This window comes from Chrysemys picta, chromosome 17 (assembly GCF_011386835.1).
Source record: "Chrysemys picta bellii isolate R12L10 chromosome 17, ASM1138683v2, whole genome shotgun sequence".
In the NCBI taxonomy this organism is placed as follows: domain Eukaryota; kingdom Metazoa; phylum Chordata; order Testudines; family Emydidae; genus Chrysemys; species Chrysemys picta.
This window is the reverse complement of record NC_088807.1, coordinates 25,703,038-25,730,962: the sequence shown is the minus strand read 5'-3', so window position 1 is coordinate 25,730,962 and position 27,925 is coordinate 25,703,038. Positions and strand designations below refer to the sequence as shown.

Sequence of the window (27,925 nt, the reverse complement as noted above, 5' to 3'; positions counted from 1 at the left end):
GTCCCTTCCAGCCCTGCGTTTCTGTTTTGCCTGACGTTTAAGCCAATCTTGTGAATTTTTGCCTCGGGGGTTTGTGGACGCTTGGGGCCGGCAGATGCCTGAGGCGTGTGTGGCTGCAGCCCCCTGTGGTGAGTTTTCTGGTACTTCTGCTGTCGGCTCTTCCAGCGATCACCTGGCCAGGCTCAGCCCTGCCCGGGATGGGATCCTTGTTTGTGTCTGTCTGTCTCTGTGTCTGTCTCCCCCTGTTTTCTTTTTATTTGAATGGGAAGCTCTGTGGGGCAGGGACCACTTTTTTGTTCTGTCTTTGTACAGCGCCTGGCGCAGCGGGGTCTTGGTCTGTGGTAGGTGCTACCGTAATACACCTAATAAATAGCAATAATGATGTACAGCACCTAGCACCATGGGCTTCTGGGCCACCACTGGGGTTCCTAGGTGCTACCGTAATACACCTAATAAATAATACCGTGGAGTCGCACTCTTCACCGAGCTCACTGTACACACCCTCCATTCCCCCCACAAACTGCTTTGGATGCCAGCCACCCATCCCGCTCTAGTGCGGAGATCCCCTGCCCCCCTGATCTCCACCTATGCCAAGGGCTCTGTGTGTCGTCGTCCCCCAGGTCCCTCATCTCCCATACCAAGGCCCCCGTTTCCCCCATTCCAGTGGTTCTGTGTGCGGCTCGGGGCTCTTCACTAAGCAAGTTTGTGGGGACGCTAGGGGATATGTTCTGCACAAGGAAAGCCCAAGCTCTGTAATCTAGCAGAAGCAGCCGCCGCTGGAAGCTAAAGCCAGACAATTGGAAATCAGGCACCAATGTTTCCCAGTGCGGGTGCTTAACCATTGGAACGAACTCCTGAGGGAAGTGTTTGGATTCTCCATCTCTTAATGCCTTCGAGCCCAGCTGGGTCGCCTTCTGGAAGAGGCCGGAGTCAAACACAAGTTATTAGACTCAGTAATGGGGGAGCTGGGTGAAATCCACCGGCCTGCGCTGCGTGGGGAGAATAAATGATCTAATGGCCTTAAACAGTAGGACTATCAGGATGACCCAGGCCACTCCTTCATGACTGGGCGTGTCTAGGCAGTGCCTCAGTTTAGGACAGGAAGTGGAAGAAGATGCTGTATCCAGTGAAACCGCAAGGGAGAATTTTGGGACTGCAGACTAGGGGTTGGGATTTGACCAGGACATATGTAGTCCATCAGGGTGGGGATTGTAATGACTCTTAGTCCAGATTGCAGCCCCTCGGAGGCATTGGGCTGCTGCCTTTAATAACCACAGGAGCTTTGATCTTACCTGACCATGGTAAGCTCTTCTGTGCACTTCTGTGTCTGGGCAGCGCCTGGTCCCACGGGGCCCTGATCTCAGCTGGGGCAGGGCCTGTCTCTCGCTGTGTGTCTGGGCAGCGCCTGGCACAATGGGGCCGTGATCCCAGCTGGGGCAGGGCCTGTCTCTCGCCGTGTGTCTGGGCAGCGCCTGGCACAATGGGGCCGTGATCCCAGCTGGGGCAGGGCCTGTCTCTCGCCGTGTGTCTGGGCAGCGCCTGGCACAATGGGGCCGTGATCCCAGCTGGGGCAGGGCCTGTCTCTCGCCGTGTGTCTGGGCAGCGCCCGGCACGACGGGGCCTGATCCCAGCTGGGGCAGGGCCTGTCTCTTGCTGTGTGTCTGGGCAGCGCCTGGCACGACGGGGCCTGATCTCAGCTGGGGCAGGGCCTGTCTCTCGCCGTGTGTCTGGGAAGTGCCGGGCACGACGGGGCCCTGATCTCACTGGGGCAGGGCCTGTTTCTCGCTGTGTGTCTGGGCAGCGCCTGGCACGACGGGGCCCTGATCTCAGCTGGGGCAGGGCCTGTCTCTCGCCGTGTCTCTGGGCAGCGCCGGGCACGACGGGGCCCTGATCTCAGCTGGGGCAGGGCCTGTCTCTCGCCGTGTGTCTGGGCAGCACCTGGCACAACGGGGCCGTGATCCCAGCTGGGGCAGGGCCTGTCTCTCTCCGTGTGTCTGGGCAGCGCCGGGCACGACAGGGCCCTGATCTCAGTTGGGGCAGGGCCTGTCTCTCGCTGTGTGTCTGGGCAGCGCCGGGCACAACGGGGCCCTGATCTCAGCTGGGGCAGGGCCTGTCTCTCGCTGTCTGTCTGGGCAGCGCCGGACACGACGGGGCCCTGATCCCAGCTGGGGCAGGGCCTGTCTCTCGCCGTGTGTCTGGGCAGCGCCCGGCATGACGGGGCCTGATCCCAGCTGGGGCAGGGCCTGTCTCTTGCCGTGTCTCTGGGCAGCGCCGGGCACGACAGGGCCCTGATCTCAGCTGGGGCAGGGCCTGTCTCTCGCCGTGTCTCTGGGCAGCGCCCGGCACGACGGGGCCCTGATCCCAGCTGGGGCAGGGCCTGTCTCTCGCTGTGTGTCTGGGCAGCGCCCGGCACGACGGGGCCTGATCCCAGCTGGGGCAGGGCCTGTCTCTTGCCGTGTCTCTGGGCAGCGCCGGGCACGACAGGGCCCTGATCCCAGCTGGGGCAGGGCCTGTCTCTTGCCGTGTCTCTGGGCAGCGCCGGGCACGACAGGGCCCTGATCTCAGCTGGGGCAGGGCCTGTCTCTCGCCGTGTCTCTGGGCAGCGCCTGGCACGACGGGGCCTGATCCCAGCTGGGGCAGGGTCTGTCTCTTGCCGTGTCTCTGGGCAGCGCCGGGCACGACAGGGCCCTGATCTCAGCTGGGGCAGGGCCTGTCTCTTGCCGTGTCTCTGGGCAGCGCCGGGCACGACAGGGCCCTGATCTCAGCTGGGGCAGGGCCTGTCTCTCGCCGTGTCTCTGGGCAGCGCCTGGCACGACGGGGCCTGATCCCAGCTGGGGCAGGGTCTGTCTCTTGCCGTGTCTCTGGGCAGCGCCGGGCACGACGGGGCCTGATCTCAGCTGGGGCAGGGCCTGTCTCTCGCCGTGTGTCTGGGCAGCGCCGGGCACGACAGGGCCCTGATCTCAGCTGGGGCAGGGCCTGTCTCTCGCCGTGTGTCTGGGCAGCGCCCGGCACTACGGGGCCCTGATCTCAGTCGAGGTCATTCAGCACTACCGTATTATGCGTAACTATAACATCATAATGTAGAATAACGTCTCTGTAACCTAGATCTGTTAGCATCTTTTCAGCACAGCTCCCAGCTGCAGCCTTATTGCTTATGGATTTTTTCCCCTGCAGGAGCTGGCGAGGTTCTCCATGGCTGGCCTGTCCAATAGACATAATCCCCCAAAGAATTTGTCATCTCTACCTCCTTCTCTGGGGGTAGCGTACCTGTAACAATGCTATGGGGTGAACCGAACAAAGATCGATGGGGAAAGCCGGTGGGGAGGGAAATGTCCTATTTTAGAGCAAGTCAGACCTTTGCCAGTGAAAATCCTCTTTGTTTCCAGGGAACATTGAGCATCTGAACGGTTCTGATTCAAAAGCCAGTGTGTTGCTGGTTGTGGGTTTATTTTCCCCTCAGTGGGAGGCAGAATAGTTACCACAGACGTAATAATTAGTTTAATCTTCTGCGCAGGGAGTTTGAGCTGCTGAGCCTGGTCAGAATTTTCCGCTCGTTCAGCCGGGGATGAGTTCAGGGCACTTTGGTCTTGGACTCCGCAAATCTGGAGAGCTCCGGGGCGGGGGGGTGTCAGGTCGCAGCAGGGCTAGTTGTATACACGGAAGCCTACTGTGGCCACCTGATCCGTTCCCGCGGTCATTGATCCGGCCGCCAATCAATACGCTTCCCCCCCGTGCCAGCATGATGGGGGAGCTAACAAGGGGCCCTGAGCTGACGGGTTTGCGAGCAGAATATTATGGAACAGGACCCCGTGTCTGACTGTCATGCTGGATGGGGGAACTCCTGCCCATGCCCCTCTGCAGCTCACTTCATGGCGTGAATAAGGTTGCCAGCCCTCCAGGATTGGCCTGGAGTCTCCAGGAATTAAAGCTTATGTCATGTGATGAAATCTCCAGGACTACATCCGACCAAAATTGACAACCCTCGGCCTGAAGCCCACCACCCCGCCACGGCCGCAAACTCCCCGGCTGGCCGCCTTCGCGCGCGTGTGTAGAAACAGCTTGGCCGGGCGGCCCCATCTGTCTGTGGTGGGTCGTCGTCCCGTGAGACAACGGCAGAACCAGGCCCAGAGCCGGTCTAATAACGCGTTCGCACCGTTAGCTTTCTCCTCTGAGCACCTTCCAGTCGGTGGACTTCGGATCTCACTATGGGCAGCTGAGATAGAGAATCCTTGTCTCCGTTCTATGGGGCGGGTGCGTGGGGAACTGAGTCATGGAGGGGCAAAAGTGACTTGACCAAGGTTGCATGGGAAGTCTGTGGCGAAGGCAAAAAGTAGACCAGAGGGAGGTTGGCTCAGTGGGTTGTAGCCCCTGGCCAGGCCCGGATTAACAAGTCTGCAGTTGTTGCACTTGCAGAAGGCCCTGGCCAGATGGATCACAACACCAGTTGCTGAGACTTGGCCTGGGCAACCAGGCCAAACCTGAGCGGGGCAGGGCCCTGCGAATGCAGGGTGGGCGACGGGAGCGAGCCGGGATTGGGAAAAGCCGCCCTGCCCTGGGACAGGAGGGAGTGGTGCGCTGAGCTGACGGGAGGAGGAGATGCCGTGAGTGGCCCGGAAGGTCTTGGGGGCGGTGGATGGGTGGGGGGTGATGGGGTTGGAGGCTGCAGTGAGGGTGGGCATGTTTGCATGGGGACAAAGGGCTGGCCAGGGGCTCAGGGGCCATGGTGATTAGCAATCGGAAAAGCAGGCCAATCCAGCAAGGATTTCCTGTGTTTGAACCGTCAGCATGGCTCCTGTCAGTGCCAGACTCAAACAAACGCTTCTCAGTCTCCACAAACCTTCCGCTGCTTCTCATTCTTGAGCCAGGGCCCTTTGTTTACCTTTGTGTCTGTTTGACAGAGATTTACATCTCAAATCCAGTGTGCTGGGACAGTCCTCCCTCCCGCCCTCCCTCCAGTGTGGAAGTGGACGGGCATTTAACAAGTCCCCGGAGCCCTGCATAGAGTATCCAGTTGGTAGCGGCACAAAGATTCATTGGTCTTTTTTAGCTATTGCTAAAGTGATATTTGGCCTTGGGGAATGAAAATCAACCCTTTTAAACTGTAACAGGGAAGGTAATCTGGTCCTACACGCCTGCCTCTTTTCATCAGCAAGCCTCCCTCCTTTCAAATCTCCCAGCTATCAGCAGATCTAAGTGCCACTTAGATGACTGTTTATTTTTGCTTATGAAAGGGTAAGAGGTTATGTTGGAAGGGCTGGGCCTTTGTAAAGCCACCCGCAAGAGGAAACTCTGAATGTGAGCTACCCCCAGAAACTGGGTTAGGGAGAGGAACAAACTTTCTGGTAAATCCTGGAAAGCGGTCAGGCCAGTTCTGAACCTGCTGTAATGGCTACGAGACCACACCACAGAAAGGGGCGCCGGTAGCCGAAACCTCTGCAGGTGAAGAGGAGGCAAGGTCAGCCTTGTGACTGGCCGTCCTGATTTCTGGCTCTGGAAGGGCTCTGCTGCTAGACTCCTGGGTCTAGCTCTGGGGTCCGCAGTTCAGACAGGAGGTTGACCAATTAGAGCGGGGTCAGAGAAGAGCCACGAGAACGATTAAAGGGTTAGAAACGGCGCCTGAGAGTGAGAGCCGCCAGGAGTTCGGTCTGTTTCGCTTGAGTCCTTTCGATGAGTACCTGGGTGCGGAGCAGGAATTAGTTGGGAAGGGCTCTCCGGCTTGGCAGAGAGAGTCTAGCCCAGCTCCAGCGGCTGGAAGCTGAATCTGGACAAGTGCAGACTGGAAACGTGGCCTGAATTTGAATGAATCGTTGGAACGGCTTCCCGAGGGCTGGGGCGGATTCTCCGCCACTGGCAACGGTCAAAGCCAGATGGGACGTTTTTCGAAAAGCTCGGCTCTAGTTCCGTGGGAATGAATTGAGGGCAGTTCTCGGGCCTGGCTTATACAGGAGGTCAGACTAGATAGACGGTCACAGTTGTCCCTTCTGGCCCTGAAATCGAGGAATTTACATGCAGGTGGAAAAGCTCTTGTGCGTGTAGGGCAGCAGGGGAGACAGCGCAAAGGGACCCGAGTTTCCGTGTCAGTCCTTTAGGAGCCAACCTGATCCCCAGAGAGTCGAGTCACTTCCTGACCTGAGCCCAAGGGGGTCCGGCTGTTTTCCCGCCCGACCCCGGCCGGGAGCTGACGCTTGTAGCCCGACCTGAACCCGAGTACAGGGCTCTCCACCAGTCATGGAGCGCCGTTTCATCAGGCTGTGTCTGGGGCTCTCCCAAGCACTGGGCCCCGCCCGATGGTCTGAGGCTGAATGTCCAAACGGGCGCAATTAGATCCCAGCGATGAGGTTGAAGCTCGCTGGATGCGCCGTGGCAGACCTGCCTTGGAACGATTGTAAGAGTGGCTCTTCCGCTTCCCCGGCGTTCGCACAACAAAGCCTCAGGCGGTCGCCGCTCCGATCCCTTTGTCCCTTAATGCAAGAAGGGTCCTATCCAGCCTGCTCCGCTGCAGGCCTGGCCTTTAATCCCGCACAGCTGTTGAATGGCAGAAGTGGGCTGGCCAGGGAGGCTATCTTGGACCCGCCTGCTGGGTTCAGTGCCTGTTGGGAGGAAAAGCCTTGGGGTGAACTCCTGGGACATCCCAGTCGCCGGGAGCGGCTCCCTGCCCCCGCCTGGAGTGTGCAAGCCGAGAGTTTGGCTCTGGCCTGGGGTTAAGGCCAGATGGGAACCAGAGGGTCTGGTCTGCCCACACACATACAGCCACGGGGTACAGTATACACAGAGACCGAGAGGATACGGGCTACACACACACACAGACAGATGCACATAATGGACAGGGGCTGCAGATACACACACAGGACACAGTCTGCATATGCGGACACAGATGCACAAACACGCACAGAGGATGGGGGCTGCATACACAGACGCACACAGGACACAGGCTGCGTATACACACACAGATGCACAAACATACACAGAGGATGGGGGCTGCATACACAGACACACACAGGACACAGGCTGCGTATACACACACAGATACACAAACACACAGAGGATGGGGGCTGCATACACAGACACACACGGGACACAGGCTGCGTATACACACACAGATACACAAACACACACAGAGGATGGGGGCTGCATACACAGACACACACGGGACACAGGCTGCGTATACACACACAGATACACAAACACACACAGAGGACGGGGCTGCATACATAGACACACACGGGACACAGGCTGCGTATACACACACAGATACACAAACACACACAGAGGATAGGGGCTGCATACACAGACACACATGGGACACAGGCTGCGTATACACACACAGATACACAAACACACACAGAGGACGGGGCTGCATACATAGACACACACGGGACACAGGCTGCGTATACACACACAGATACACAAACACACACAGAGGATAGGGGCTGCATACACAAACGCACACAGGACGCAGGCTGCGTATACACACACAGATGCACACAGAGGAGGGGCTGCATGTACTCCCAGATACCCGCACACACAGGATATGAGCTGTGGATGTGGGCACACACACAAGAACGTAAGACTGGCCAGTCTGGGTCAGACCAATGGTCCAGTGGCCAGTGCCGGGTGCCCCAGAGGGAATGAACAGAACAGGGAATCACCAAGTGATCCATCCCCTGTCGCCCATTCCCAGCTCCTGACAAACAGAGGTTTAGGGACACCCAGAGCATGGGGTGGAGGCTTTGGCCATCTTGACTAATAGCCATTGGTGGACCTCCTCTCCATGAACGAGGCTAATTCTTTTTTGAAGTTAGACTTTTGGCCTTCATGACCCTCCCCAGTTCCACAGGTTGACTGCGTTGGGTGAAGAAGTCTTTCCTTCTGTTTGTTTTAAACCTGCTGCCTGTTCATTTCATTGGGTGACCCCTGGTCCTTGTGTTACATGAAGGAGAAAATTCCATTTCTTTATTCACTTTCTCCCCGCCATTTTTTCATGATTTTGTGTGTGTGCGCACGGGCGTGCAGACCATAACCTCCAAGAATGAATTTCCAAACGGAGAGAACTGAACACAGCCGCTGAGATCGAACCGCACCCTGAACGTTGTCCAGAAGACTGCCCCGATTTGTCACCGCCATTATGTCAGAATTAGCAATGCCAACACACCCCCTGTTCTGTTTGAAAAGTGTCCTTTTATCTCTTGAAAAGACTTGATCACAGTCTAGACATACATAACTGGGGAAAGAAATTTGACGGGGAGCTCTTCAGCGCAGCAGACGAAGGTCTACCCAAGTCCCGTGGCTCGAAGTTGCAGCTAAACAAATTCAGGCTAGAAATCAGGCGTGTATTTTTAACAGGGTGGGGAATGAATAATTGGAACAGCTTACCAAGGGCTGCGGGGGATTCGCCATTACTGGACATTTTAAAATCAAGATGAGCAGATCTTTTAGAAAAAATCCCCGGGAATTAATTCGGGGAAGTCCTGTGGCCTGCGTCACACAAAAGGACAGACTAGATGCTATGAATCTATTTTATGACCCTAAAACTGTTGCTTAAAAAGCATAACCCTGGTTGTGATTTTATGGGCACTTTACATGTAGGTAGATGTGGTTCCCCCTGCCTTAAAGAGCCAAGTTCGTCGCCTACGGTGGCAAAAACGTATTCCCTGAAGCCTTGTCTGTACTAAAAAGCTGTAACGTTTTCACTCGCCCAGTCTAGCTAGTCCCATTACTCTACCAGTGTAACTGCCTACGCATTAGGGCTTCTACTGGTACAAGGATATCAGTAACCCCCCCGCCCCCCCGCTCACACAGGTACACTGATAAACTTTCAAGGGTAGAAGAAACTCAACATAGGGATTCGTAGACCAAAAGGAACAAACTGATGACTAGAGCCCTAGGCCAGAGGGACCACTGTGGTTGTCTAATCTGACCTCCTGGATAACGCAGCCAATAGAACTGCCCCGAAATAATCCCTTTAAAAAAAAAAAAAATCCCATCTTGATTTAAAAATTGCTGGTGCTGGAGACTCCACTACCACCCTGGGTAATCTCCCTCCAGTGGTGGATTCCACGGGGTTAAATATTTATGTCTTCTTCCCAGTCTGAATTTGTCTAGCTTCAACTTCCAGGCGTCGACCTGTCTTAGGCCTTTGTCTGGCAGACTGAAGAGCCCATTCGAAATGTTGTGTTCCCCACGTAACCTCGCCGTGGCTAAGTCAAATAGAGTGAGCTCCTGGAGCCTATCTCGGGGGAGTTAAACGTCTGAATACCTTTGCGGCTCTGCGCCGAGGTGCGGCCACGATATAATAGCTGAACAATAATTCCACTGTGACTGTCGGGAGTAACAAGAGTGAATCTGTTTTATCCCCCTTCCCCAAATGTTCTCCCTGGTCCAGGACAGGAAGCTAACCAAAGCGGAACAGCAGAGGTTTAAGGAAGAAGCAGAGATGCTAAAAGGCCTACAGCATCCGAACATCGTCCGGTTTTACGATTCCTGGGAGTCCACGGTGAAGGGGAAGAAATGCATCGTGTTGGTCACTGAGCTGATGACGTCTGGCACCTTAAAGACGTAAGTCTGTCCCCTCTCCCTGCCCCCGGCATGCTGAGTTTGAATATGGTTGCCCCTTGTTCTTGTGTTCTGTGCAGGGGTAAAGAACACTTCTGCACTCACGTTCTCCGTACCAGTCCTGGTTTTACAGACCTCTGTCAACCCCCGCCCCCCCAGTTGTCTCTTCTCTAACTGAACAGTCCCAGTCTTTGTAATCTCTCATATGGTGGCCCCAAATCCTTTTTGTTGCCCTTCTCTGGACCCTTTCTAATTCTAATCTGTTGTTTTTGAGATGGGGCGGCCAGCAGCACGCACAGTATTCCAGGTGTGGGCGTGCTGTGGATTTCTGTAGTGGCATTATGATAGTCTCTGATTTATTCTCTGTCCCTTTCCTCATGGTTCCTAACATTCGGTTAGCTACTTTGACTGCCACTGCACATGGAGTGGATGTTTTCAGAGAGCTAGCCACAATCTCGCCAAGATCTCTTTCGTGAGAGGCAACAGCCAATTTAGACCCTTTCCTTTTTATGTATGGTTGGGATGATTTTTTCCGTTGCTTACCGACATTGAAAATTTCATCTGCCATGAGTCTTACTTCAGTCTGGTCTTTTTAAACCCTGCCGGAGTTCTGGCCTGGTCTACACTACAGAGTTAGATCGATGCAAGGCAGCTTATGTCGGCTCACTCCGTAAGTGTCTTTCACTCCCGCTGCCGTAACTTGCCCGTGAGCGGCGTAGAGTCAAGGCTGATGTAGTTAGGTTGACGCGGAGTCAGCGTAAACGCTGCGTTGCGTACGTCGGCTGTGGCCGGCTTTTGGAAGCCATCCCACGATGCCCCACACCGACAGTTCGATCGAGACAAGCGCTGTGGTGAGGACGCGCCCCGCTGACACGAGGAGCGAAGTGTCGACACGCACAAGTGATGTAATTACTGCGGGGGCTCTGGGCCGACGTGAGTTAGGCCGACTTAATTTTGTGGTGTGTAGACATGGCCTCTGTGTCCTTCAGGGTCAGCCTTCCTGAGCCAGAGTCGGCAGCGCCGATGGCTTTAGCATTATCCCTTAATGACTCTGAAGTGCAGACGATGAGTGACCCGATGCCTGCTTGCAGAGAGTCCCCCTAGGGAGGCAAACCCAGGTACCCAAGGGTTATTACCGGCTTGCTGGCTAGTCCAGGCTTTGGGAAGGGTTGGTGTGAAGAAGAGAGACTTTGTCTTGGACACAGGTGGGTTCTTCCAGCATCATGCAGTGAGGCCCGAAGCTCCTTTCCCAGACCGAGAGCAGGTATTACCACACTGACTTGTCTCAGCAGGCTGCTAGGTGCTGGGCGGGCACCCCGCTCTCCTCCTTTCTCATCAAGCCATGGTTCTCCCTCTGCCCAGGTACTTAAAGCGATTCAAAGTCATGAAGCCGAAGGTCCTGAGGAGCTGGTGCCGACAGATCTTGAAAGGGTTGCAGTTCCTCCACACCCGGACCCCGCCCATCATCCACCGGGACTTGAAATGCGACAACATCTTTATCACTGGACCCACGGGTTCGGTGAAGATCGGCGACCTGGGCCTGGCCACCTTGATGCGCACATCGTTTGCCAAGAGCGTCATTGGTACGTCAATGGCGCACTCCCTGCTCAAGCAGCCGGCCCGGGGTGACTTGGCATGGTGGGGGGAATCACTTCCCACTCCCTGCCTCAGTTTCCCCCTCTATAAAATGGGGATAACCACACTGACCTCCTTTCTAAATCGCTATCTGTGTGGCGGACTTTGCTCTTTGTTCCTAGCTGTATGCATCTACTGTTACCCGTATTAAAACAGCCACGAACCCCGCAGTGTATCCTCCACGTCACGTCCGATCTCAGGTGTCCTTTTCCGAATCGTCCCGAATTACGTAGCAACCTTTCTGGCTCTTCTCCTCCGCTCGCACTGCAGCACGCCAAAATAAAATCCTCACAGATCACTGGCAAATTCACCCACAAGCCAGTGTTCTTGCAACCAATTTTGGCTGGGCCAGGCTTTGAACTTGCAGCCTCTGTGACACTGAGGTAGTTCAAAGCTTAGCTGGTGTATGTCTCCGCATGCTGTGTAGAGATCCCCTCTGAAGCGATCAGCAAGGCGGTACCTTGTACCTCTTTTGTTCCTGCTGACGGGAGCTGGACTTCAAGAAGAGCTATGTCCAGGAGGAGTTTGATGCGTGGGATGTGATGCGGCGGCTTGTCTTGCCCGACTAAAGGCTTGCAGAACCTTTTGAAAGACGTCCCTCTTTCCCTCCGCAGGCACCCCCGAGTTCATGGCCCCGGAGATGTATGAAGAGCATTACGACGAGTCGGTGGACGTGTATGCTTTCGGGATGTGCATGCTGGAAATGGCCACCTCCGAGTACCCCTACTCCGAGTGCCAGAACGCCGCCCAGATCTATCGCAAAGTCACCAGCGTAGGTGTAAATTTAACTTCCTTGTTAGCAGAAACTTGTACATTGGCAGATTAGGGTGGGTAAGCCTATTACTGGGCACTAGCCTCGCGGTGCAAATCGGAGGCTAAACTTAGTCTGTTCAGAGCCGCCGGCCGAGCGGTACCCTTTCCGCGTCGGTCTCGGGGCACAACACACCAGTGGCTTCCGAAATTGCGCACCGAACGTAATGTGCCGGGCTCGGGTTCAGTCTGTGGAAGCTGAGTGGCGTCTTTCCCTCAGCCTAAGCGCCCCAAACACTAGTCAGTGGGAAACCTTGACCCACAGGCGAGAGTGTGTGAAAAAATGGGGACCCTGATCATAGTTGAGGTGTGTGTGTGGGGTCCCCGATCTCAGTCAGGGGCCTGTGCAGCTCCCAGTGAAACAGGCCCCAAGCTTGGTCTGGGGGGAGGAGGGGCGGATCGGTGCGGTGTCCGGCACGAGAAGGACACGACACACACACACACACACACACACACACGTCACGCCTCTCCTTAATACGCATGAAAAGGTGGAAGGATGCTAACCTGACTCTGTGTTAGAAAGAGTTTTAAGCAGAGGTGTATCAAAGTTGCTTTTCTAGAACCGGGGAATGGAAGCTGCCAATTCTTTCGGTGCTTTCTGAAGCCCTGTTTACTGAACCTGTCCAGAGCAGGAGAAAATGACATCAGCGGACAAACAGACCCAGTTAATTCTCAGCAAAGTCACGCGTAATTATTGTGACAGAGGGTGGAAGGGCTGGCAAGTGTGGATGAAAGGATGAGTCAAATAGATTAGAATGGATTTGGCCCCGGTTCCACATTATATAAAGCTCGGACGTTCTGCTTAGCATTCAAAGTAGAGGCTGGAAGTTTCCGAGTGGGATAAGGGAGTTAACAGGAGGGGCCGGCCAGATCCTACCCTCAGTGTGACGCAGCTCAGACTAGGTGACCATAATGGTCTCTTCTGGCTTTAAAGAGTTGGCAGAGATCTCCCCCTGCCTGATGCTAATTTTTAACGCATCTTCGAATCATAGACATGTCGGGCTGGAAGGGATCTTGAGAAGTCGTCAAGTCCAGCCTCCTGCGCTGAGGTGGGACCAAGTAAAGCTAGACCCTGCCTGACAGGGGTTTGTCCAGCTTGCCTTAAAAACATCCAGCGACGCCTTTCCAGATCTGAACTCCCCTTATAATGAGAGTTTTCCTAATATCTAACCTCAGTCTCCTTTGGTCACTGTCTGCTTTATAACAGCCCTTTAAAGATCTGAAGCCTGGTATCAGGTCCCCCTGAGTCTTCTTTGCTCAAGACTAAACATGTCTAAGTTTTGTCACCGTTCCTCAGAGGCCAGGTTTTCTAAACCTTTGTTCATGTTTGTTGCTCTCCTCTGGCCTGTCTCCAGTTTGTCCAGGTCTTTCCTAAGGAGCGGCACCCAGAACCCCACCCAGGACTCCAGCAGGGCCACTTCTTGTTAATACCCCAGACCCTTTTCAGCAGCACGACCGCCCAGCCAGTTAGTCCCGATCTCGTAGTTGTGCATTTGATTTTTCATTTCTCAGTGACGTTCTCTGCACTTGTCTTTAGTGAATTCTCCAATTTGTCCAGGTCGTTTTGAATTCTAATCCTGCCCTCCAAAGGGCCAGCAACCCCTCCCAGCCTGGTGTCATCTGGAGGTTTTATAAACACACCTCTCCACTCTGTTATCCGTGTTAGTAATGACAATATTGCCTAGCTCCGGCCCTGGGGCTGACCCCACGAGATACGGGGAATAGCTGGGAAGTTCAAGAAGACTGAGAAAGTGCTGCCGTCCTGCCGATATTCCAGAAGGACCAGTGGGATGACCTGGGTAACTCTAGGCTGGCATCAGTCCCTGATACGGGATTCAGTGGATAAAGAATGAAAGGATCGGAATAGAATTAGTGCCGGCCCCAGGGTTTTATGGACAATGGGGCTTGTCAAAGAAAGCTGGTTTGATTCCTGCTGAGATGTATAAGGTTGGTTGGTTGAGGTAGCGGCACAGATACAATATACCTTTGATTTCCCCTAGGGAATCGCAGTAATTGGAGCCAAACTTTCACTGTCCTAGTACAGTGACTGTATTATAGCTCGTTATTAAACCCCCGTTACTGGACTCAGGGCAGGAATAACTGGATGAAATTCTACAGCCCGTGCGGTACAGAAGGTCAGGCTAGACTATCTGGTGGCCAGGCTGGGAGATGGGTCTCGCACAGTCTACAGGAGAGTGATTTTACCTCTGTATACAGCATCGCTGAAACCGACATTGGGACGATACAGATCCCCATTTTTAAAAAGGAAGTTGAGAAATTGGAGAGGGTGCAGAAAGCCATTGGAGGGTCGGAAGAAATGCTGCACAGTCAGAGAGGGAGAGAAAGCTTAGCTCCTCGAGAGGAGAGTGCCAGGTGACTCGATTACCGTGTGTGAGTGCGTGGGGAGACGAGCGTTCTTTGAGCTAGCGGAGAACAAGACCCAAGGGGCTGTGAGCTGAACCCAGACGTGCAAATGGTGCATGTTTTACCAGTGAGGGTGACTGGCCATTGGAACAAACGGCCAAGGAGTCGTTTGCAAGAAGGTTCTGTTACCACTGGTGCGCCCGCTGCTGGGATCCTGTGTCCAAGTCTGGTGCCCACAGTTCAAGGAGGACGTGGATAAATTGGGGAGGGCTCAGAGAAGAGCCATGAGAATGACTGAAGGGTTGGAAGTGAGAGATTCAAGGAGCTCGAGCTCTTTGGCTGAACCGAGAGAAGGGGCTGGGGAGACTCGGTCACAGAAGTGCCGACGTCGGGAACAAAGTTATGAATGGCCTCGTCAGTCTAGCAGAGAAAGGTCTAATGCGATCCAGGGATCTAGGAAACTTCTGAGTGCAGACAGGACCCTTTGGGAGTGGATCATAGAAGCTCTGCTCCCAGCTCGCTGGCTCAAAGGAAGGGGCTGGTGCCGCTAGGCACACCATAACAATTCCCTTCTCTTCCAGGGCATCAAACCCGCCAGCTTCAACAAGGTGACCGACCCGGAGGTGAAAGAGATCATCGAGGGCTGCATCCGGCAGAACAAATCCGAAAGGTGCGTCCCTCTGCAAGGCACTGGCTCAGGGATCCCCGGCGCCAATGGGGTGGCGTCGGCCGCGGCCTCCGAGTCCGATTCGGGAAGTCCCCAGGCCTCGAGCACGGGCTCGAAGCAAAGCGTGTGCTCGTGTGCGTTCCAGAGTCAGCTGCCGTGCTGTGCCTGGGGGGCCATCGGGCTCTTTGAAATAAAGTTAAAAAGGAAAAGCTGCGGGATCTCCCGACCACAATGGCAGGGCTGTGTAGAGACGTCTGGATTCTATTACCTGCACCTGGTGTGTGTGTGGGGGGGGGCAGTGGTTAGAGCCGGCTGGGAGCCAGGACTCCTGGGTTCTCCCCCCAGCTCTGGGAGGGGAGTGTGGGCTGGTGGTTAGAGCAGGGGGGGCTGGGAGCCAGGACTCCTGGGTTCTCTCCCTGGCTCTGGGAGGGGAGTGGGGGCTGGTGGTTAGAGCAGGGGGGGCTGGGAGCCAGGACTCCTGGGTTCTCCCCCCAGCTCTGGGAGGGGAGTGTGGGCTGGTGGTTAGAGCAGGGGGGGCTGGGAGCCAGGACTTCTGGGTTCTCTCCCTGGCTCTGGGAGGGGAGTGGGGGCTGGTGGTTAGAGCAGGGGGGGCTGGGAGCCAGGACTCCTGGGTTCTCCCCCCAGCTCTGGGAGGGGAGTGGGGGCTGGTGGGTTAGAGCAGGGGGGCTGGGAGCCAGGACTCCTGGGATCTCTCCCCGCTCCGGGAGGGGAGTGGGGGCTGGTGGGTTAGAGCAGGGGGGCTGGGAGCCAGGACTCCTGGGTTCTCTCCCCGGCTCTGGGAGGGGAGTGGGGGCTGGTGGGTTAGAGCAGGGGGGCTGGGAGCCAGGACTCCTGGGTTCTCTCCTGGCTCTGGGAGGGGAGTGGGGGCTAGTGGTTAGAGCAGGGGGGCTGGGAGCCAGGACTCATGGGTTCTCTCCCTGGCTCTGGGAGGGGAGTGGGGGCTGGTGGGTTAGAGCAGGGGGCGCTGGGAGCCAGGACTCATGGGTTCTCTCCCTGCTCTGGGAGGGGAGTGGGGGCTGGTAGTTAGAGCAGGGGGGGCTGGGAGCCAGGACTCCTGGGTTCTCTCCTGGCTCTGGGAGGGGGAGTGGGGGCTGGTGGTTAGAGCAGGGGGGCTGGGAGCCAGGACTCCTGGGTTCTCTCCCCGGCTCTGGGAGGGGAGTGGGGGCTGGTGGTTAGAGCAGGGGGGGCTGGGAGCCAGGACTCCTGGGTTCTCTCCCTGGGTCTGGGAGGGGAGTGGGGGCTAGTGGTTAGAGCAGGGGGGCTGGGAGCCAGGACTCCTGGGTTCTCTCCCCGGCTCTGGGAGGGGAGTGGGGGCTGGTGGTTAGAGCAGGGGGGGCTGGGAGCCAGGACTCCTGGGTTCTCTCCCTGGGTCTGGGAGGGGAGTGGGGGCTAGTGGTTAGAGCAGGGGGGCTGGGAGCCAGGACTCCTGGGTTCTCTCCCTGGCTCTGGGAGGGGAGTGGGGGCTGGTGGGTTAGAGCAGGGGGCGCTGGGAGCCAGGACTCCTGGGTTCTCTCCCTGCTCTGGGAGGGGAGTGGGGGCTGGTAGTTAGAGCAGGGGGGGGCTGGGAGCCAGGACTCCTGGGTTCTCTCCCCGGCTCTGGGAGGGCAGTGGGGGCTGGTGGTTAGAGCAGGGGGTCTGGGAGCCAGGACTCCTGGGTTCTCTCCCCGGCTCTGGGAGGGCAGTGGGGGCTGGTGGTTACAGCAGGGGGGCTGGGAGCCCGGACTCCTGGGTTCTCTCTCCGGCTCTGGGAGGAGAGTGTGGGCTGGTGGTTAGATCAGGGGGGGATGGGAGCCAGGACTCCTGGGTTCTCTTCCCGGCTCTGGGAGGGGAGTGGGGGCTGGTGGTTAGAGTGGGGGGGGGGGGCTGGGAGCCCGGACTCCTGGGTCCCGTTCCTGGTTCTGCTGGTGATTTGCTCTGTGACCCGAGGCAGATCACTCGAGCGCTCTGGCTCCAGTTTAGCAAAGTCTCTGTGGCCACACTCAGACCCCCGCCCCCGTCGGCCGAGTGGTTCTGTGCTTTCTGTGGGTGCCAGGCTTGGGGCAGCGTCAGACAGGGGTGGAGCGTCTAACTCGTGGCCCCAAAGAGGCTAGAAATGGTGTGATTTAGGGGGTCACCGACCAGGTGGTCAATATCCTGTTGGCGATGGACCCCCTAATCCACCCGCCCCTCCCCCCACCTCTCACCACCAGGTTGTCCATCAAAGACCTTTTGAACCACGCCTTCTTCGCGGAGGACACGGGGCTGCGGGTGGAGCTGGCGGAGGACGATGACGGGCTGAGCTCTTCTCTGGCCTTGAGGCTTTGGGTGGAAGACCCCAAGAAGCTGAAGGGGAAGCACAAGGACAACGAAGCCATTGAGTTCAGTTTCAACCTGGAGTCGGACGTCCCCGAGGAAGTGGCGTGCGAGATGGTGAGCACGTCGCACGGACTGTGCCCCTGCCTCTCCTCCCTCCCTTCGGCTGCGTGGGAGCTCGTCGGGGCAGGGGTTGTCTCTGTGTTCGCGCAGTCGGGCTGGAGGGGATCCAGCCGCTTTTTGAGTTCCCGTAAATAACTCAGAAGCCTGGAGGCGTTACCGTTGTTCGGCTCCGCTTGTATTTTCCATGACGAAGCCGTGTCTCGCCTGTCCCTCCTGGGCGACTCCGGGGAGGATGGAGATCAAGCTCGGCTCGGGCCCTCGGGGATGTTAGGAAACCCGACTGGTTGAGAAGTCGGAACCTTTTTTTTTTTAATTCAAACCGTTTGAAACTTTATTAACGTCTCTCTAGCGCCGACACCGGCGATCGCCGCTGTCTCTGGCCATGTCTGCTGAGGGAAAGCCCCCTGGGATTGGCTTGGAACGGTAGAGAAACTCCTGCACGAAGCCACAAGCAGTCGACGCGCTCAGCCAGTGGCTGTCCGCGTGGAGTCCTGGTGGGCCATGCGGGGTCTCACTGGGAGCGGCTTTGTCTCTAAGCCAGCTCAGGCTGGGGACGTCTCCTAGGTCTTTGCCTCTGCAAGAGATGCAGAACGTCCAAGGGCTGGGTATCCGTGTACCTGGCACTGGGAATTGGCTTTAATCACTCCCCTAGTGAATCCCGGTTCAGGAGGATCATGAACACAAAGGTACATAGACCGCTTGTCGATACAATACCCTACGAATATGCCCTACCGCCCGGCCCTTGGGGATCGATTCGGACTTCCACTCCTCCAGCGCCTTGTGTCTGTCACAGGTGTAATGTGGTTTGAATTTAAACCCACTCTGGGCATGGCTACGCTGCCGTGAGTATCAAAGCTAGCTCAGGTATGCGGCAGCCAAGACATATGCTTAGTTAAATTGAAACAGGAGAATCCACCCCGAAGGCTGCTCCGGCTACAGACTGGGTGTTGGGTTTTTTTAGGTCACTTGGGAAGAGGTTTAAACTCAGCCAAAATAAGAGTGCTTTCCCTTAACCAACTGGCTGAATGTGTTTTGACAAGGCCTCTGTTAAAGATGGCGCTGCCAACCCCAAAGGTTCTGAAATTATAAATTAAGCCTCCCCCCAAAATCGTGAGACGTGGCTTGAAAAATCTCTTTTGAAATGTGCAGTCTTGGAATTTGTTTTCTAGCTTTTGAGCCTTTAGAAGGTCCCGTTTGCAAGCTTTTCTCCTCAGTCCCGAGGGCTAGCAAGTTTTCCTTGTAAAAAGAAAGGTGACATTCTCCCCCAAATCACATGACTCCAGCAGCTGGGTCTTTATGAAGAAACATCGAGGTGAAATCCTGGTTCCGTCAGGGGTCCAGTATCATGAGTCACCAATGCCTCTTACCTGAGGACGGGGAGAGTGGTTGATCCACATCTCTGAGCCCTCCAAAGAGTTCTCCAGTAAAAGGGTGGGGTGCTAAGAGCTGTGTGCTTTTCCGAGAGAGGCTTTCACGGGGTATCTGGAGAGCAGGCGTGATTCCTCGTCTTTCCCATCTTGATCCCCCTTCTGCAGGTGAAATCTGGATTCTTCCACGAAAGCGACTCCAAAGCGGTGGCCAAGTCCATCCGGGACCGTGTGGCCCTGATCAAGAAGACCCGAGAGCGGCGGCAAGCCAGCTGCCTGGAGGAACAGCGGGAGGCCCAGTGCAAGGCAGCCGGCGGGGCCCTGCTGCCCCAGGGCGTCTCGCTGACCGGCCTGGCCCAGCCGGCGGGCGCCGAGTGGGAGGAGACGGAGGTGGACCAGCACGTCCGGCAGCAGCTGCTGCAGCAGACTCAGCACCAGTCGTCCGTGGCGGGTACGTGGCGCGACGGGGTAGCTGGTCAATTTCACCAGCCCCCCGCCCCCTTTCGTCTCCTCGGGAGAGACCGAAACGTCACCCAAGGGAATCCGTTCGCTGAGACGTGCCCCGATGATCCCATGCTGCAGGGCGACCCCAGGTCCCTGCCTCCCCCGTCCCACGTCTGGCCACCCTGAGCCTGGGAGCCAGACCCGCCAACCGGGCAGCTGCAAAGAGCCCCCCCGGCCCCTCAGTCCGGTGTCCGGTCTCCGGCTGAGGCCCATCCCTGATGCTTTGGGGGAGGGTGAAAAAACCACCCTCAGAACACAGCTGTGAGCCAGCGCAGGCCGTGCTGGGGCCGCGTTCACGCTACAGGGGTAGCCCCGGCCTGAAGTAGAGGAGGCAGGGGCACTGGACTCAGAAGGGCCCTTGGGGTGATCTGTCGTCCCAGATGGGGCTAACTCCCGGCCCAGACTCTCGGCGATACCGAGCCAGAAGGGGTATCAGGGTCTCTTCCCACCTCCTGATGACGGCGCGCTCCATGCCCCCCTATGCTGTGACTTGGCCCCCACGCCGCCGCGGTCCCGCCCCCTCCTCGGGGTGGCTTGGAGGTGTTTCGGAGGGGCGAGGGTTGGGGCAGTTGGTGCCTCTTGGAGTCCCCGCAGACTGGTGTTAATTGCCCTGGTTTTTCCGAGCAGCCATTGTTTACTGTCATGCTGAGCAGCCTTAGATGTGAGTCTGTAGGCAGTGTGGCCTAGTGGATAGTGCACTGCCCAGGGCCCCAGGACACCCGGCTTCTAGTCCCTGCCGGTCTCAGTGGCACGGTTTCTCTGCTCCGTAAAGCACTTGGAGACGCGTGCTAGACAGGAACTTGGTGGTGTTGGTGAGGAGGACGTAGGTCTGGAGCGGGACCTAGTGAGTCTTTGGTTCCCATGTCAGGCCACGCCTGCCCATGCTCTGAGTGGCTGACAGGGATCTCCTGCCTCCCCATACAGCTGAGAGCCTGTCGGAGAAGAGCGTTGGGTCGGTGATTCTATCGGATGCCCCCAGACAGCACAGCCTGGCCTACTCGGAGCAGGCGATGGGCGGCCTCCCGCAGGCCTCCATCCTCCCACCTGTGGAAGCCGGCCTTCAGGGACATCTCTACCCGTCGCAGCCGCTGATGGGACACTATCAGCAGATTGCCGGGGTAAGGCGCCGCCTCGGATCACCAGCCGTCATCCTAGGGTCAGTGATAGCAAGGGCGTCCTTAGCCACGCACAGCGCCTAAGGCCACAGAACGGTGTCTTGAGCGCCCGGATTGTCCCACGCCCCAAAAACCCTGCCGATCTGACCTGGGGAAATCCCCTCCCGCCCCCGAATCTGCTGACCCTCAGCAAGGCCCACGGGCCAGGCCGTTAAAGGTATGTCTACCCAGCCCGCTGCAGTGAATCCCAGAGCCAGGGTTGGCAGCCTCGGGCTGGTGCTGCAGTGTTACAGATCGCAGTGTAGACGGCCCTGCTTGGGCTCTGAGACCCACTCGCTTTGCCAGGTTTCGGAGCCCGAGTGGGAACGTCTCCACTGCTGTTCTCCGCGCTGGCTCACTGGGACTTGGGCTGTGACCCACCCTCCTAGCAGGGTCCTAGGATCCGGCTCCTGAGTCGTGAGGGGCCACGAGGCGGGAACGTAGGGGACAGGGTTGGGAGTGTTGGGGAGTGGGTCAGAGTTGGAGGCATTGCAGGGGGCAGGGTTCGAGGTTAACCATTATCTTTGGTGTGAGGTATCCCCGGCTCGTTACTGAACCGCCTCCCTCGAGTTCAGAACCACACTGTGTCCTGGGGGGCAGGGGAGCACCAAACCCAGGCTCTGAGCCCGGGCTAAGCTCAAGCCCCACTTCCATCCACACACGAATCAGTCTGGCTCAGGTCAGCGAATGCTCAGGGCCCGGGCCGTCGGGCCCTGCCAGTGGGGTGGGTCAGGCCCGTGGCCCGGATCCAAGCCCTGTCCTTCGGCCGTGTGAACGCAGCTCAGAAGGTCTGCGTAGCCGGCGCATTCGCTCAGCTGTGAGACACCGATCCAGCAATTATAAACCTGGGCTAAAAGAGGAGCCAAGCGTCTAAAGAGACCCGGCTAGGAGGGTGCAGCAGATCCGAGCTGGGGAGAGCACAGGTGGGGTCCGGAGGTGCTTTGTCATTAACGAGCTTCTTTATTCGTCGCCATCGTTAATTAACCAGGTGCAGCAGCAGAACCTGGGCCACCCGCGGATCTTATCCCCAGCTCTGCCCACCCACAGCTTAGCTCCGCCGGCAGCTCCCCAGCCCCAGGTCTCGCCTGTTGCGGTCCCGCAGCTCACGCAGATGATGGTACGTCTGTTGTGCTGTGTGCGGCGCGGCTGACACACGAGGGGTGGCTGGGGCAGGTGGGGAAAGCACTGAACAGGGATGTGTGACTTCCAGGGTCAAGTCCTTCCTGGTTCAGGGACTTGAATCTGGGATCCCACATTCTAGGTGATTCCCTGACCATGGGGCTGCTGGCTCTTGTGGGGTGGGACTCTGTCTGGCCCCGAGGGTCCTTCCCCTCGGAAAGTTTGAGTTTCCCTGAATCTGGCAAAGTTTGCGGGGAAATTGCTGACCGGCCCTGATTGCCGTTAAAGTCAGAAGAGGGAAGGGCCGTCCCCAGCTGTTCCTGTTTCAGCTCACTACTTGCAGAGTCTCCTCTCCCACTTGGCGTTTTCGTGGGCAGGGAACTCCAGGCCCAGCACCAACCCGCTTCCACCCGGATTAGCCAAGATCGGAGCCTCCGGGGCGCTGGACCAAAAGCAACTTATTTTGGGGGGAATATAATTGGCCCAAGGGCTGGACACACGTTGGAGGATCTGCGCAAGGGGATCCAAAGAGAGAGCCCCATTACTACGAGGGAGCTGAGGCATTTGAACAGGGCTCTGTTGAATCCAATTTCTGGGCAGCCCCGGGCAGCCGTTCCTTTCCCCAGGTTTCCGGCTGGGGGCCTGAGCCGTTTGCTTTTGTAAACGGAAGATGTTGAACCAGACAATATCTGGCAGAAGGGTTCCTGTCCCCACATACCTTGATATTGCCTGTGTCACTCCCAGAATGCATTGGCTTTCCCAGAGTGCCTTGCTCTCCTCATGCCCGCCGATGAGTTCTAGATAAGAACTAGCTATGTTCATGGAGGATTGGTCCATCAATGGCTATTAGCCAGGCTGGGCGGGGACGGTGTCCCTAGCCTCTGTTTGCCAGGAGCTGGGAATGGGCGACAGGGGATGGATCACCTGTTCTGTTCATTCCCTCTGGGGCACCTGGCACTGGCCACTGTTGGAAGACTGGGCTAGATGGACCTTTGGACTGTCCCAGTGTGGCCGTCGCGCATGTCTCACCCCCAGAATGCATTGCTGCTGGAGACGCTCTGGGAATGCCTCCTACTGCTCTACGGGGTATCCGCTCAGATTGTTTTTCCCAGAATGCATTTGTGCGTACATGGGCAGAGCCTAGATTTTTTGGGGTGGGGCTGGGGTGTGACTAGTTTGTGTTTCCGCACCTGTAACCCCCGTGCTTTCTTTGCCCCCAGCACCTCGAGTCGCAGCTGCCCTACGGGGCCGAGGGGCAGGCGCTGGAGCCGTCGGTCATGGCGGTGCCCCAGGCCATGCCGGGGGCCAGCACCCAGCTGGACTCCACCACCAGGACCGGGAGTCAGACGACCGCCGCTGCAGCCGAGGTCGACCCGGCGTCTGGCTTCCTGGCCCTCGCTCACAGCCTGGCACCGCAGAACCAGCCCTCGGCCCAGTTTGTTGGGAATGTGCAGGGGATGGCCCAACACCTGCCTGCTTCCTTGGCTGGGCAGCCCCAGCAAATTCCTCAGCAAACTGTACCCACCCAGCAGATCCCAGCCATGCAGCAACTGCAACAGGTTCCTGGCATGCAGCAGTCCCAGCGGGTGGTGTCCATGCAGCAACCGCAGCAAATTCCTCAACAGACTACACCGATGCAGCAGGTTCCCGGCATGCAGCAGGTTGCATCGATGCAGCAGGTTCCTGGCATGCAGCAGCCGCAGCAGGTGGTGCCCATGCAGCAGCTGCAGCAAATTCCTCAACAGATGGTGCCCATGCAGCAGGTTCCCGCCATGCAGCAGCCGCAGCAGGTTGCACCGATGCAGCAACCCCAGCCAGTTGCGCCCATGCAGCAGCCCCCGCAGGTTCCCGCCATGCAACAGCCGCAGCAGGTGGTGCCCATGCAGCAGCTGCAGCAAATTCCTCAACAGACGGTGCCCATGCAGCAGGTTCCTGCCATGCAGCAGCCACAGCAGGTTGCACCAATGCAGCAACCCCAGCCGGTTGCGCCCATGCAGCAGCCCCCGCAGGTTCCCGCCATGCAACAGCCGCAGCAGGTGGTGCCCATGCAGCAGGTTCCCGCCATGCAGCCGCCCCAGCAGTATGCCGTAATTCAGCCAGACTCCTTACTGCAGCCTTCCCTGGCCCAGCCAGCGCAGCCCAGGCAGCTGCAGCCGCCGCAGTTTATGCTGCACGGGGGTGCCCTAGAGCAGACGCAGGGGCTACTGGCGCAGGAGCCGGAGCAGCAGGTGGAAAGTGTGTGTCCTGTCCCGGCCCCGGAGCAGCTGGCTTACCCGCTGCAGGCCCCGTACCAGCTGCAGCCAGCGTACCCCCTGCAGGCTCCTTACGCTGACCAGCCCCCCTACCCGGCCCAGCCGGCAGAGCCAGTGGTGTACGCGTACCCGGGGCAGCCTCCGTTCCGGGTGGAGCCGGTGGCGTTTCTGAGCCAGCTGGCAGATCTGCAGCAGCCAGCCTTCCCGCCGTCTCCCGGGGCGCTGAGCCAGGAGGCCAGCAGCGAGCAGATGCCCCCGGCGCTCTCCCAGCAGAACGGCAGTGGCTTGGGGCACGCCCTGGCACAAGGGCCGGGCGATGGGCAACAAGCAGCGCTGCCGTCGGTCCCATTCCTCCCGCCGCAGCCCTCGGCTTTCGCGGCTCCTCTCCAGCCACAGCCGCTCCTGGCCACGGTCCCCGCCTTGCTCCCGACCCTGTCGCCCAGGCCGGAGCAGCTGCAGCCGCCCCCCTCGGAACAAGCCTATGGAGCGCAGCAGCCAGCGGTGCAGATCCCCGAGCAGCCAGCCTACGTCCTGTTAGCGGCAGAGTCGGGGGCGTACCAGAGTCCGGCGGCCTCCCCGCAGCCCGCCCTGAGCCCCCAGCCGCACCAACAGCACAGGCCGGGGCTGGAGCAGGTATGTGAGCTGGCCTCAGCCTAGGCTGGGCACTCGGGGAGAGCCGCAGAGAGCGCTTCCCTGGGGCTGGGGGTGGTAAGAGGTAACGTGGTCACAGGCTACAGGTGTCAGCGGGAGGAACCGATATTTCATAATGGGCTCTTCGGGGTAGCAAAGAAAGGTCTCACTGGTGGCCGTCGCACTAGACGGACTCAGATGATTCTAACGGTGCGCGTAATTAACCATTGGACGCTTACCCAGGGTCCTGGTGGACTCTCCGTCACTGGCCATTTTCAAATGGAGATGGGAGGTTTGTAGAGAAGCTCTGCTGTAGGTCAGAAGGAAGGATTGGGGGCAGGTCTCTGGCCTGGGTTATACAGGATCCCTTCTGGCCTTGGGATCTCTGAACTCCCGGGCCAGCGTGAAGAAGCGAGGCTGAGAGCTTGCGAGCAGTCCCTGCTGTGTCCGCCGGCTCGTCGACACGGGGAAGTGCCGTGGTAATTCCACCATTGGAATCACGGAAGCCTTTTTCCCCAGCTGAGATTTTGCCAGTCAGTTTCCTGCCCTAGACAAGCCCGAAGATTGACTCCGAAAGCCTCCTCCCTCGCCGGCGACCCTTTCTGAGTTTTCATCCAGGCTCCAGGTTTAGCCACTGTCCCGGAGAATGGTTCCTCGTGGGGTCATCCTCTGAAAGTGGGGTCCCTCCCGTGCTCAACCCTGGGTCACCCTTTCACCCCTCCACGCTTCCTCCGCCTGGGAATAGCTGGCGAGCCCGGCTGCTTTGCCTAGCCCTGTTTGGAAGGCTCTGCCGCTCGCCGGTTTGCCTCCCTCGCAACAGCTTGGTTTGAAAACCCGCCGAACTCGTACCTACGCGCAGCGTTCAGTAACCTGGTGGCTGCTTCTTGCTCCCAGAGGGAATTTCTAGGCTTGTAAGAGCCCGGCAATTGCCTCTCGTTCTCCCGCACCCCATCTGTGATCCTGCTCCTCTGCTCCGAAGCCAAATTCGGTCCCCCCCGAGTTCTGATTTCCAGCCTGACTCGATCCCTGATCCCGGTAGTCCTTGTGCCGGCACTGCCCTTTCTTTAGCTCTGTCTTACGTTCGTCTGGCCTTTGTCCAGCCACTGTTCCGCTTCTCCTCTACCACCCCTTCTCGTAGCCGGGATAGCCCCATGTCCCTGGAGAAGGACCGACGTTCCCTTCTTTCACAACTCTGTTTCCTGGCAGGTTTCCCAGCCTGCCTCGGGGCCGGAGCCCCAGATCGCTGCTCCAAAGCCAGACTTCCCGCAAGGGTGAGTCTCCGTCCTTGTTAATTCGAGAGCATGGGAACGGGGGGTGGGGGGTGGGGGGTGGCAGGGGGAAAGGAATTGAGCCCGGTGCAAAATCCAATCTGTCTGCCCATGTGCTGTGCCTCTCGGGGGGGGAGCACACGTGAGTGGCAGTTCACAGCCCCGACGGTCAGCCGGCCGGCCTGCCAGCTGGAGGACCGCTGGGTCGGTGCCCCAGAAACCTCAGTAAACGGATCCCCTTGGATTTATTTCTCACAGCTCATGTCCCACACAGTCCCGTCTCTTTCCCGCTGCTTGTCTAACCCCTCTGGGGCGGCTGAGCCTCTCGGCCTGCGGAACCCATTGACACAAGACTCCAGGAGAGGCCAGGACAGGAAACACCAAATCCACACTCAAGACTTTGGGCAGGGAACTAAATGCGTCAGCCCGTCTCTTCCCCTGGGGGCAGATTGGCTGATCCAGTTTGCCACAGCGAGTCCCGTTCCGAGAGCTCAGCCATTCACGCTTTTCTTCTCTCCCTGCTCTGCTCCCAGGCTAAATCCGGAGCTGGCCGCTCTGAAGGAAAGCTCCAACGCACACGAGCCCACGAGCGGCAACGGCAAACAAGACAGAAGTAAACAGAGGCGGGCGTCCTGCCCCCGGCCGGACAAAGGGACCAAATTCCAGCTCACAGTCCTGCAGGTTGGTAGCGGCGAGAAGGGGAATTCAGCCTGTGGCTTCGGCCAGCTGACCTTTCACCGCGGGAAGGGATTCGACATTCCTCAGCCCCGTGTTCTCATGGGCCGCCTAGTTCCTCCAAGCTTCTCTGCGTGGAGAAATTGACCTGATCACAGTCCAGAAGTATCTAGGTGGGGCACAAATATTGAATATTGGGCTCCTCAGTCTAAATTCCGACGGGAAATAAGGCACCAGGGGAGGTGAGCGCTAGGACATCTCACCGAGAGGTGTGGGGGAGTCTCGCTCGCGGGCGATTCCTATCAATCGAGATGGGCTGGTTTTCGAAAGGCTCTGTGTTAGCCAGGGGGTTGGGCCAGACGATCACAACGCTCCCTTCTGACCTTGGGATGTGTGAATCTGTGTGTTTTGAAAGCAGGTTCCTAAGTCACTTCGGTGCTTTTGAATTCAAATTCCCCAGGTTTTGTCACGAGTTTGCTACGGCTGGGTTTTTTGGGGGGTCGGGGGTGATTTGGGAGCTGGGAGGTCGCTTTCCTCTGCGAGGGGGGGCAGGGCAGGCTCACCTTCCTGAGATCACCCAGCCACAGCTCACCTTATCAGTTCCCTGCCGTCGCTTGGGCCTTGCCGTTCTCGTGCTCATAACAGTGTAGTCTCCCAAGGGCTGAAATGGGTCCGTCTGATTGCTGCTGGTCTCCCTGGGACTGGCCTGGCGTGACGGTGCCCACGCTCAAGAGGCTGGCCGTGGAGTTAAGCAGGACTGAACGTCACGTGTGCTTGTCCTTCAAAGCCCCGTCACGCTGTAGGACTCCATGTCCGCTCTCGGACTTTCCGACAGCTGTCTTGGGGCCTAATCCGCAGCCGTTGAAATCTACGAGGGGCTTGCTTTGGCTCAGGGGAGGGACTGAAGGCCACCAGGTAGATCGGAGTCCCGAAGTCGGTCTTAAAAGCCGAATGTTCCTCCCCTCGCTCCCCGAGATTCCCTTAGCCTGCCCCACCGCCCCAGGAATCAGGTCCCCCCACAAAACGCTGGCGTTCTGCTCATGTCCCCAGGTGTCCACGGCTGGGGATAACATGGTCGAGTGCCAGCTGGAGACCCACAACAACAAGATGGTCACCTTCAAGTTTGATGCCGATGGAGACGCGCCTGAGGATATTGCTGATTACATGGTGAGTTTCCCCAGCTGCAGCCCGGCTTGCTGGGACCCTCTCCTGGGGAGCAGCGACTCTGGGAAACATTCGGGGCTCGTGGGGGAGAATCAGCCGAACACGAGGTGCCAGGGTGATGCTGGGGCCAAAAGGGCTAATGCGATCCTGGGCGGCATAAACTGGGGAATCTCGAATCGGAGCAGAGGGGTTCTTTTGCCCCTGGATTTGGCCCTGGTGCGACCGCTGCTGGAATCCTGCATCCAGTTCTGGTGCCCAATGTGACGGGTTGGACCCCCCTTCTGGGATGCCACCTGATATATTGGGGTTCCACTGAGCCCGCCTGAAT

General features: G+C 57.8%; 1 protein-coding gene across 22 annotated transcripts in view; it reads left to right on the top strand.

The window, feature by feature from the left end:
• WNK3 (WNK lysine deficient protein kinase 3) overlaps positions 1-27,925 on the top strand; it is a 63,905-nt gene that overhangs the window by 16,782 nt on the left and 19,198 nt on the right. For 18 of the 22 annotated variants that reach the window (XM_065571189.1, XM_024112215.3, XM_065571186.1 and 15 more), the window contains 12 exons: positions 9,383-9,555; positions 10,915-11,135; positions 11,802-11,959; positions 14,943-15,031; positions 17,239-17,458; positions 19,000-19,282; positions 20,260-20,453; positions 21,478-21,606; positions 22,829-24,493; positions 25,697-25,761; positions 26,292-26,439; positions 27,484-27,600. In XM_065571189.1, the coding sequence (XP_065427261.1) occupies positions 9,383-9,555; positions 10,915-11,135; positions 11,802-11,959; positions 14,943-15,031; positions 17,239-17,458; positions 19,000-19,282; positions 20,260-20,453; positions 21,478-21,606; positions 22,829-24,493; positions 25,697-25,761; positions 26,292-26,439; positions 27,484-27,600 (3,462 nt within the window). The remainder of the gene's footprint in view (positions 1-9,382; positions 9,556-10,914; positions 11,136-11,801; positions 11,960-14,942; positions 15,032-17,238; positions 17,459-18,999; positions 19,283-20,259; positions 20,454-21,477; positions 21,607-22,828; positions 24,494-25,696; positions 25,762-26,291; positions 26,440-27,483; positions 27,601-27,925) is intronic. The other 4 variants (XM_065571194.1, XM_065571193.1, XM_065571192.1 and 1 more) reach the window with 4 other exon arrangements.